This window comes from Phytophthora parasitica (genome assembly GCF_000247585.1).
Source record: "Phytophthora parasitica INRA-310 unplaced genomic scaffold supercont2.34, whole genome shotgun sequence".
Taxonomy (NCBI): Eukaryota; Oomycota; class Peronosporomycetes; order Peronosporales; family Peronosporaceae; genus Phytophthora; species Phytophthora nicotianae.
Genome location: NW_008649020.1, coordinates 73,643 through 83,042, shown reverse-complemented (window position 1 = coordinate 83,042; position 9,400 = coordinate 73,643). Strand labels below are relative to the sequence as shown.

Below are 9,400 nucleotides of genomic sequence, written 5' to 3'. Positions count from 1 at the left end.
CTGTACGCCGCACCAAGGCTGTTCGTCGGGTACAATTTCCTACTGCTGATGAGGCCTCCGACACCGAAACGATTGAACCAGCACAGCCGTCGAGCTATTTAATGACTACCGAAGAAAACGATACGCCCGACAACTCACCTACGCCGACGACAAGCGAAGCATCTTTCGCTTCAGCACAAGGCTCTGACCTTGGAGAATCGTTTGGCGCTATCTATCCATTGCTCAACGAGAGACCCAACGCCCTCTCCAAACTCACGAAGAGAATGCTCGTCGTGAGCCCACATCGTCGGTCTCTAATGGGCACCAAGCAGACCTACACGATGCTTGTCTGTCTCAGGTTATACCACCAAGAACTTGCGTGGCATCAACAAGCAGTATTCAATCGAGCGCTCCCGCCCCTCAGGTTCCGCAGCCACGTTATCAAGTTGAGCACGGTGGGTCATCAACCAAAACGGAAGCTGACTCGCAAGATGCAGTACTAGCGCTGGAGCTGGATCAGCGTCAAGATGTGCGTGGAAGTACAACAGCGAGAGTCGTCGATGGGGAGCATTCTCCACTCGTTCGAGAAATGGCTGGTAACGTTGTAGTACCCCGCAGATCTGTGCGCCGCCGCCGTCAAACTGTGCGTGCTTGCGAATCTCAACAACAGGTGCGTAAGCGCACTCGGTCGTAGGCGCACACGACATCAGCGAACCCTTTGATCAAGTTCCGATTATACCAACATCTACCAATAGATGAAGAAATCCCTGCAACTTTCGTGCGCGGGTGCAGCAATTTGTAGTGGAAGATACAAGCATAAATGGTTAGGAGTGCTGCACTTTAGGTTAGGATAAAAGGGATTCCAAGCACAGCAATCGCATTTATGACGGGTGCGCCTTCTTATCGATTGGGAGTACGAGGTTGTACGACTGGAATGACAAATAACAGCACGGGGCATTCCGATGAGGTGACTTTGTCAACTCCGATTTGGTGCCGCCTACAATTTGCTTGGGTTGGTTAGTTGCTTTGATGATTTGTGCAGAACGGCAGGTGATAGGTACACAATACTTGGTGGAAGTACACGAACCTCATTAATGCACGGCTCAACACACTGAAAGTATTGCTTTCATCCAATCAAGTTCCACCCCCATAACGTCTGAGGATGAATCTTACGTTGTTTCAACTCAATTGGATCATACTTTTAACCAGTTACACTTTCCGATCTTTCTATCAGTTAACTGCTCGAATCGATGTATACATGTACACCGTATACACAAGTGGAGTTGCTTGAAGAGGCCGAGCCAAATGGAATACATGGAGGAGGTGTACTTCCGACTGCATGTACAGATCATCCGCTGGGCGCAGCGCCTTCTAAGTGCTACGGTGACGCTCCACCGTCTCTTAAGCTATCCGCGTGCATTTATGTTGCCCACTAACGTTATCTGTGGTCTCTCAATTATGTTTCCTTCCAGAGTAGGGAACGGATTGAGATGCTGCTGTTCGTAGTCGCTTCGCACCTACTTCTGCTGTGTTTTATGCTTCACTCGAGTTTTATCAGCGACCGTGGCTCGATTAGCTGTCTAGAGCAGTTTTTACCGCCTTCAGCAAACCATTACAACCTCCAGGACGAGCAACTTCGTTTACTCCGAATTCAGATTCTACCCGACACTGATGCGGAAAATTGGAGCCTGTCCACAAAATATGTGGGGTCATATTCGACATCCAACACGTCTGAAGTTGATACCCGTTCTGGCTATCTACTGAATCCGGGATTGAACTTCATTTACGCTCCTCAAAAAAGTCTATTGGCGCTGTTGGAACACGCTGACGCTCTCCAGACAGACGTGGAGATGGATACGCTGTTACTGCCTAAGACTTCGCGATGCTTTGAGCTCAGATGGTTCGATCAGTTGCCATTGTGGACATTAATAAGGGATGGAGTGGTTGGATACGATACAATCTTGGTGAATCAGTTGGTTCACCATTTTGGAGCTAGAGGGTTTCTCTATAAAGAAAACAGCCGCGTTACCATTGATATGAGCTATGGAGTGTTCAACCCGGCGTCGTCGGCGCGAAGTGTACGTATGTTGTGCGTATGGTTGATAAAAGAACTCTATGCTGACTGGTGTGTGGTTACCTGTAGTGGTTGAGGTTTGTGGCGATGAAGTTTAAGATCCTGCACACGATTCTGTTCCTGTTTTTTGTTATCACGGCGTTGGTAGCTTTTGTGCTGCTGGAGACCCAGAAGAGAATGATCACATTTGCTGCGCTGTTCCACAACCGACAGCAAGTGCAGAATTCGTTCGCCAACCTTGTGATGACTTTTTTCGCGCAATCGCTCGTGTTTGTTCCAGTTCTGGTAAGAAATGGCGACCTACTTCATCATTTAAAATACCACGAGCTATTAATGATTTCTGATGGTTGGTAGGTGGGAATGGTGTTCTTCTTGTTCGAGCTGTACAAGGACCGTTTGCTGGCATTTGGCGTCATGACGATCATGTGGGTGGGCGAGTCATTCTCCGTCATCAGCGTGCGGACGCGACTCTCGCAAGCGTATTTCCCGCCGCTGTTCTTTTGTCTCTTCACATTGTTTCACATTTATCTCTTCTCCTTCCCGTTCGGCTTCTCGTATGTCGCACTGGCCGCCATGTGTGTACTTCTACTACAGCTTATGCTCTTCTTCTGGAATTGCTTCGAGATTCCAGCACTGAATCGGGGGGAAATCTCAAGAGTGTGTCCTCGGGAGCAATTATTTCTTCTATTTCCACTTTAAACGCAAGCAAAGCAGTGAAGAAGTGGATGCTCCCAAGGTCCAAGGTCGAGACGTATCAGGCAGTAGAAGAAAAGGGAGACATCGGATACATTTATTCTACATTCATCATGTTCTATTACGGCTGGATACCTCGTGATGGGGATAATAACTTAGACTTGGTAGTTACCCTGGTGCTAACTCTTTGCAGTTCTAGTGGCACTTTTCACCCTATTAGCGGGGGATGGTGAGGCCATCCACGCCGAGATCACCTTCTTGACTCGCCGTTGTCGCCGCTTATCCAGAACAACAGTCTTCGTCCAATTCCAACGATGTACAAGTCGAGCACGACGAGCCGCCAGTTTCTGGGATATATTCTGCACGACCAAATTAAACGTTAGTATAAATCAACCCTTCAAGCAGAGTCCGACGCCGTAAGCTTACATAGATTCGTAGGAACCTCCGCTCGTCCTGCCACTTATCGGTTTTGAACTCGAGTGAGGCTCGGGACTTCCGGTTCTCGTACAAAACTCTCAGACATGATGCAGAGCTATCAGAGTTGAGGCCGTTTCTGTGGAGTATCGATGTTTGACTTCCCAATGTGACCTGAAAGGGAAGTCCTGCACGTCGCCGTTCTTCACATCTCCGCTCAAACAGAAGCATGGACACACGCTCTCGCGCTTGGCTGCCACTGTAAAGCCCATGCAACCACTAAGTAGTCAGCACTCTCAACAGTAGATGAAACCCAAGAAGCAACTAACCGAACAAGAGCCTGGATCTGTACAGCAGCATCATGTTTCAATGTTGGTACCAATCGTTCAATCCACGAGCGAAGGTAGTAACCTCGATAGATACTCTTAAAGCAGCAAGTAAGAGAGTTAGCGCACGATTGAGCATAGAAATAAGTGGCATGGAACTGTACTTGGATCTTGACAACAGCGAGCAAATGGTTCTCATTACGAGCTCGAGCGACAAGGTGCCGATACGCGATCTTAGCAAGAAATCTTCGAACCCAAGACTGGATTCGTATGGCTGCGCTTTGGCGTTCTTCTTGCCGGTTTTTGAAGCCTCGTTTACGTCGTGCTCGATCTTTGACTCCTTGTCTCCAAAGCAGTGAAGACTCACTTTCTTCTGGAAGATTACCACTTATCCGTAGACTCTCCTGCATGTCAGCGAGCTAGCACCATGGAATGTAACAAGCGGTTAGTTATAGATGCTGAGAGTCAAGAGGCTCGCACGCACTTACATCGAGTCGAATGCTGGAGGCAGTCCGCATTGCAAACTTCTTCATCCGTCGAGCATACGCAACTACCCGTGGACGACTACGGAATCCACGAAAGCAGGCCTGGATACGCGTCGCTGCCCAGCACTCCAGTTGTGCCTTCTCCTCTCGTTCACGTGTTAATTGAGCCATAAACGCTTGTCGTTCAAGTAATAATTCACGGTGTAATCGCTTCGTAGGAATAGAGAGTGCAGGTAAGCTTCGTCGAAATGTTGGTAGCTGTGCCTGGTGTGGTGACGTCCCTCGCCGAGTCTTATTAGACCGTGCAGATAAAGACTTCGGAGCACCATACACGGTCTCACGTGTTTCCTGGTTACTACTTGGAGCTGCCACCGGGGGTGTTGACAACTTGCTGCGTTTACGGCGAGTTCCTCGAACTGCTAGCGCCGTGACAACCGTCGAGACGACATTCGATGTTGTGAGCTGTGTCGTAGCTAGAAATGTATTCCGCAAATCGTCCAGTCCTTCAAAGCGCCTTGTTCCTAGTACTTTATGTAGTGCTAACTCGAATTCATCCAGCGGTTCCTCGTCGTGTTGTTCCGTCTCAATCACAGGCTCCACAAGCTCAGTACGGGAGTCATTGAGAGGCAGCTCTTGTTTCAGGATATCCACCGGCACTGCAGCTTCATCTACGGATGACATTTAGCCGTGCAATGCTACACAGGAGCGACAGGACGTTACGTCGGTGACCAGTCCAGTTGATCGTCACGTGCGACGCGAACCGCCGTTCCGGTTTAAGCCTCTCGGATCCGTCGCCGGAATGGTGGGTATGTCCCTGTCTAGGCAGAAGCAGGCGTGGCTACAAGCTCGAGAAGAGCTTCGTCAGGCGCAGATCGTGACTGTAAAACAGGGTTTGAGTCTTACTCCGAGTCTCTACTTCGGCACGCGGCGATGCACGTACAGCACAGTCGTGTCCGTGGTTACAACAGCTTTACCACTGCCAAGATATGACCCGTTAGGCCAGCAAACCTGCGCTACTACCATGCCTAATGATGCCTCTCGATGGGCTGAAGAGCGTGCGAGAGAAACTCTGACTCGAATAAAGCAGTTTGACGACAACCAGAACGGCGAATCTGAAACTCGACCGCCATACGCGCCAGCGAAGGCGATCCTTACTAAGCAACAGCAAACGCTCGCTCTGGTTCGAGAGCAACGCGCATTTATGATGGCACTGCACAGCTCTCGACGGGAACGAGCACGGCGAGAGTATGAGGCGGCGCTGGTGATTCAGCGAGTTAGACGAGGTTTCGTGCTGCGTCGGCAGTTCCGCGGAATCAGGCAAAAGCTCCTAGTTCGCAAACGGATCCGGGGCAGCCTGTTGCAAGTGACTAAAGGCACGGCTCTCGTACTTGGTGAGAAAGATCGACGCCTAAAGATGCAGACTAAGCACAACAACGCAGCAGGGAAGATTCAGAGTGCATTTCGAGTCTGGGGTGCTCGTCGTTTGCTAGCTAAACTACGGGCTCTCCATCGTCACGAGCAACGTCAACGGTGTGCGTCGATTATTCAAAACGAATGGAGAGCGAGTACTGCTCGTTGGGTGACGACCAAACTGCGAATACAACAAGACCAGGCTCGACGGCAAGCTCTAGCTCGGCTGATGACGAAGTTGTTCCTAGGATTTCAAGCGAGATGTCGAGTTCGAGCTATGCGTTTGCACCGACAAACCAGCGCGGCGTTCAAGCTACAATCGTTTATACGGTGTCAATTACTGGCATCTAAAGCTCGGGCGCAAGCAAGAGAGAGAATTATGCAGGAGCGAGGACACAGTGGAGCGGCCGGCATGCAAACTCTCGTCCGCGGGATGCTGCAGCGCGCGTATGTGGCCAAGATGCGTCGTGCTGAAGAGTTGGCAGTTCGGATAGCGTGCACGCTATCAATTCAGCGCGTTGCAAGGGGTTTTCTAGGAAGACAACGGGCTCGAAGACGAGGTTTGCAGCGAGCTCATGAACGCGGTTGGATCTGTGCGATGAACGTCACTCGTATCGCTCGGGGATTCCTAGGAAGACTGGAGGCATCTCGCGAGAGAGCTGTACAGGAAGCGGATCTATTGGTACAGGCACGTCGAGGCAACGTCGATGCGGTCGTGGACTTGTTGGACGGCTTTGACCCGTCGGCTATCGGACGTCAAGAAGGAGATGTGGTAGACGACGATGCCGCTGCTGTTATGCCTGCGGACGTGACTATAGCGAGTGTTCCAGGCGGTAACAGCGGGCTGCATCTTGCTGCGAAGTTCGGACATCTTGAAATTGTGACTCTTATCCTACCTCGGCTACTCAGCAAAGCACCAGAACTTGTGTACGCACGGAACGCTAAGGGCTTCACCGCGTTGGTTCTAGCTGTTATCAACAGCCATGAGCGAGTAGCCCTCTACATACTTGCAATGACGTCGCGACTGTTTGTAGATCACGTGGTGCCTGGTCGAAGACGCACCTTGCTGCACGAAGCTGCACGCCTTGGCCTGGAGAACGTCGTGGCTAAACTGCTACAGCTCTTCCCTCAGACTTTCACGGGTGCTGAACGAGACGAATGGACGCAACGTACAGCGATCCACGAAGCTCTATTGGTGGGCATTGAGGTTGTACAGGACGGAGCGATGTTCCCTTGGAGCCGTCATCACGCACACGCCCACCGTCGTGCGTACAGCAGTCCAGAGGAAGAAGCGGACCACTCGATGGCAGTACTAGAGACTCTACTAGCTAAAGCACCGCATGCTCCACTGGAAGCGAAGGACTTTGTGGGCTTTACGCCTCTGCATATCGCAGCAGCACGAGGCAACCTCCGTGCCGTCACCCGGTTACTGGCGTTCGGTGCCGATGTGTCGATCAAAGACGTACATGATCGCACAGCGTGGCGCGTCGCATTGCTGCGTTGCCACGACGCGTGCTTCCAGGAGATCCGTCACAAATGGCTACACGACGTAGTGAGCAACAGTGCAGGACAGAAAGGTGCGGCGTCCGAGTCGACGGGTGCTGCGAATGCCTCGACAGCTCGAACCGTCGTGACGCCTGCGGGATCTACCACAATGGCGCTGCATCCACAACTCGAGTGCGAACTCTTTGCTGCCTGCAGACGCGGCGACGTCGCCAAAATGCGCTTTTTCGTGGACGAGTGTGAAGTCTCTGTTAACGCAGTGGAAGAAGCGGAGAGCGATCCAAACGCCGATGATACAGCAGTGCTCTCTCTGTTCCGGCCACCAGGGCGATCTCTGCTCATGGTGGCGTGTGAACATCGACAGCTACGTGCCGTACAGTTCCTACTCGCGAGAACCGACCTGAACGTCAACTACACGGCCGGGGACGGACAATCAGCGCTCACTGTAGCACAAGCCAGGCTTGAAGCAGCTTCAAGTGCGTCTGAGACCTGTATTTACTCTTAATGAGAAAGGTTTTGCTCTCCATCATCTTGTCTATCCGTGAAGTGCTGTGTCTAGCGCCTGTAGCGTCGATGTGCGATACAGTTCGCGCCACAGCTTGATCACCTTCCATGGTTGACTCGTTATCCCAAGCCGTTTAGCTTGTTCAGCTGCACGACGCAACCCAGAGTGAACAATAGTGTGGTCGAGTAATTTACGTGCCAACCGAATGTCGCCTTGAGCTTCCACCGTCGCTAGCTGTGTCATCACTCGAGCAATGTCTTCCTTACTCTTCTTCGTAACCTCAACTTCATTACTTGAAGTGAAATTTGCTGTGGGAGCAAGCAGGTCCAATCGCAGAGCTCGCAACTGTCTGTCACGTTCAACTTGTTCGCGTTTGACTTTAGCTTGGCGCTGACTTGGACTCGCTCTTGCAGAATCCACAGCATGGCGTCGACCCGTGCGTCTCCCAGTTGTCTTAGGACGAGTTAGATAAGGCGCTAGTATCTTGTCCATAACAACACCCACAGCAGCACCGACAACTGCACGCGCGTGACTCGCGATACAATCACGCTGCGCTTGCAACTCTCCCTCCGTCACACGACGAGGAGGTAGAACGTGAACACCGTAGAGCTGTCGAGCTAGAGAAGAATGCAACCATTTTGGATTTCGAACACACCACGGAGACACAGCTCGAGCTTGAGCGACGAACTTCTTGTGATTCTCCTCAACTTCCATCGAGAGTTTAGCATCGGTGTAAATGTCTTCAAGCCGACGTTTAACGTCACGTAGACACACCGTACGGTCTCGTTGACGACAACGTACAAAGTCGTGTAAGCTAGCTCCTTCCTTCTCAAACGATATACAAGCCAGTCGAGTATGCAGAACTCGCAGCCACGGACGCTTCTCGAGATACCCGTTTGTATTTTCCAGTGCCAACAACACGTCTGCTTTGGCAAACAGTTTATCATCAAGTTGGTTGCGTTGATCTTCGTCATTGTTGGAGGCTGAATCTTGAGTCCTTCGGCGCCGTTCACGGTCATGCTGTCGGTTGTTGTAAACGTTGCAGAGATTGTAGAAGACCGACTCGACGAGACTGACATCTAGCGCCAATGAATCCTCGAGGTTTCGCCAATCTACTTGATCATGAAGCACCATCCTTCACAGTCGTGAGCCGTCGTGGAGAGCCGCTTCACAGATCTTAATCGGGTCAAAATGGAGGTTCTGCTTCTAGACACGACCGAGAAAGAGGGCGAAGACAACACGCTTTACCACTATGTGCACTGCCAAGATGGCGTCGGCTGCTTCTCACCTTCTACGACACCTGTAGAGGCGAAAACTAGGCAGTGGTTGGACCTGCGGGGTGTGTTGGCTGCTGCAGTAGGAGCTACGACTTCGCTGTGTGGCGAGTCGCTGCAATTCGCGCGGTTCGGGATGGGAGACTCGACTGGAATCGTGGGCTTCGTTAACATGTACGAAGTGCTGTATGCACTAGTTTTCTCCTGCGCAGATCTACCGGATTCCGTTGTCCAGGTACAAACAAATACCTTTCGACTTCATTCTACTTGACAGAGTTCGCTAACCAACGTTGTCTAAGTATTATACACGCTCAAGTTACGACCTAGTTCTGAGTCTTTTTGGATATCCAGCCGCAAAACTTAATCAATGGCGACGCCGAGATGGAGGCTCAATAAGCACTACTGCACTCAATGCAGAGTTAGACGCCGTCTTCAAAGGGATCTTCTCTATTATTCGACATGGTAGTTCTTCGTTCGGTCTCAAACCGTTCTGTACTAAATTATGGTTCGTACTTCTCCTTACTACGCAGACTTGAGTTTCGGTTCAAACCTCCACTTTGCGTTCGACGGTCGGGTTCCAGCAGTAAACTATCCACTGGAAACCATGGTAATGTATGACGCTGTTGTTGAATGCTCAGTAAATTTAACAATTTGGTGGATGTCTCTAGGCTAAACTAGCAGTTCTGGATATGCCCTTCGGTGATACCACAACTCCTACTCAGCAGGTACTCATCAGC

General features: G+C 51.0%; 6 protein-coding genes across 9 annotated transcripts in view; 3 read left to right on the top strand and 3 right to left on the bottom strand.

Annotated features, from left to right (window-relative positions):
* Positions 1-338: 338 nt before the first annotated feature.
* On the bottom strand, positions 339-686 carry PPTG_12806 (hypothetical protein; the record flags this gene model as incomplete). The annotated part of the gene is made up of 1 exon (XM_008909499.1): positions 339-686. One exon carries the CDS (start codon positions 684-686, stop codon positions 339-341), a length of 348 nt encoding a protein of 115 aa, XP_008907747.1.
* A 529-nt stretch (positions 687-1,215) lies between these two features.
* On the top strand, positions 1,216-3,262 carry PPTG_12805 (hypothetical protein). 4 transcript variants are annotated; one of them, XM_008909495.1, is made up of 4 exons: positions 1,216-1,362; positions 1,452-2,057; positions 2,123-2,338; positions 2,408-3,262. In XM_008909495.1, the coding sequence occupies exons 1-4, from the start codon at positions 1,285-1,287 to the stop codon at positions 2,750-2,752; spliced, it is 1,245 nt and encodes a 414-aa protein (XP_008907743.1). In that variant the 5' UTR covers positions 1,216-1,284; the 3' UTR covers positions 2,753-3,262. The 4 variants fall into 4 exon arrangements, with proteins under 4 accessions (XP_008907743.1, XP_008907745.1, XP_008907744.1 ...); XM_008909497.1 differs by having other exon boundaries at positions 2,123-3,262; XM_008909496.1 differs by having other exon boundaries at positions 1,216-2,057.
* Positions 2,926-4,652, bottom strand: PPTG_12804 (hypothetical protein; the record flags this gene model as incomplete). The annotated part of the gene is made up of 5 exons (XM_008909494.1): positions 2,926-3,105; positions 3,173-3,419; positions 3,490-3,584; positions 3,651-3,905; positions 3,975-4,652. The coding sequence occupies 5 exons, from the start codon at positions 4,650-4,652 to the stop codon at positions 2,926-2,928; spliced, it is 1,455 nt and encodes a 484-aa protein (XP_008907742.1).
* A 118-nt stretch (positions 4,653-4,770) lies between these two features.
* On the top strand, positions 4,771-7,413 carry PPTG_12803 (hypothetical protein; the record flags this gene model as incomplete). Its single annotated transcript, XM_008909493.1, has 1 exon — positions 4,771-7,413. The coding sequence occupies one exon, from the start codon at positions 4,771-4,773 to the stop codon at positions 7,387-7,389; it is 2,619 nt and encodes an 872-aa protein (XP_008907741.1). The 3' UTR covers positions 7,390-7,413.
* Positions 7,348-8,523, bottom strand: PPTG_12802 (hypothetical protein; the record flags this gene model as incomplete). Its single annotated transcript, XM_008909492.1, has 2 exons — positions 7,348-8,409; positions 8,467-8,523. 2 exons carry the CDS (start codon positions 8,521-8,523, stop codon positions 7,420-7,422), a joined length of 1,047 nt encoding a protein of 348 aa, XP_008907740.1. The 3' UTR covers positions 7,348-7,419.
* Positions 8,524-8,580: 57 nt separating this feature from the next.
* PPTG_23266 (hypothetical protein) overlaps positions 8,581-9,400 on the top strand; it is a gene marked incomplete at both ends in the record, with an annotated part of 2,064 nt that continues 1,244 nt past the window's right edge. The window contains 4 exons of the mRNA XM_008909491.1: positions 8,581-8,898; positions 8,963-9,125; positions 9,194-9,270; positions 9,332-9,388. Coding sequence (XP_008907739.1) covers positions 8,581-8,898; positions 8,963-9,125; positions 9,194-9,270; positions 9,332-9,388 — 615 coding nt within the window. The remainder of the gene's footprint in view (positions 8,899-8,962; positions 9,126-9,193; positions 9,271-9,331; positions 9,389-9,400) is intronic.

Bases quoted from the DNA above. Each gene is read 5' to 3' on its own strand.
- PPTG_12805 (XM_008909495.1), top strand. From the start codon at position 1,285: ATGGAATACATGGAGGAGGTGTACTTCCGACTGCATGTACAGATCATC. The intron at 1,363-1,451 runs GTGACGCTCCAC...GTTTCCTTCCAG, and splicing joins AGCGCCTTCTAAGTGCTACG to AGTAGGGAACGGATTGAGAT. The intron at 2,339-2,407 runs GTAAGAAATGGC...GATGGTTGGTAG, and splicing joins TCGTGTTTGTTCCAGTTCTG to GTGGGAATGGTGTTCTTCTT.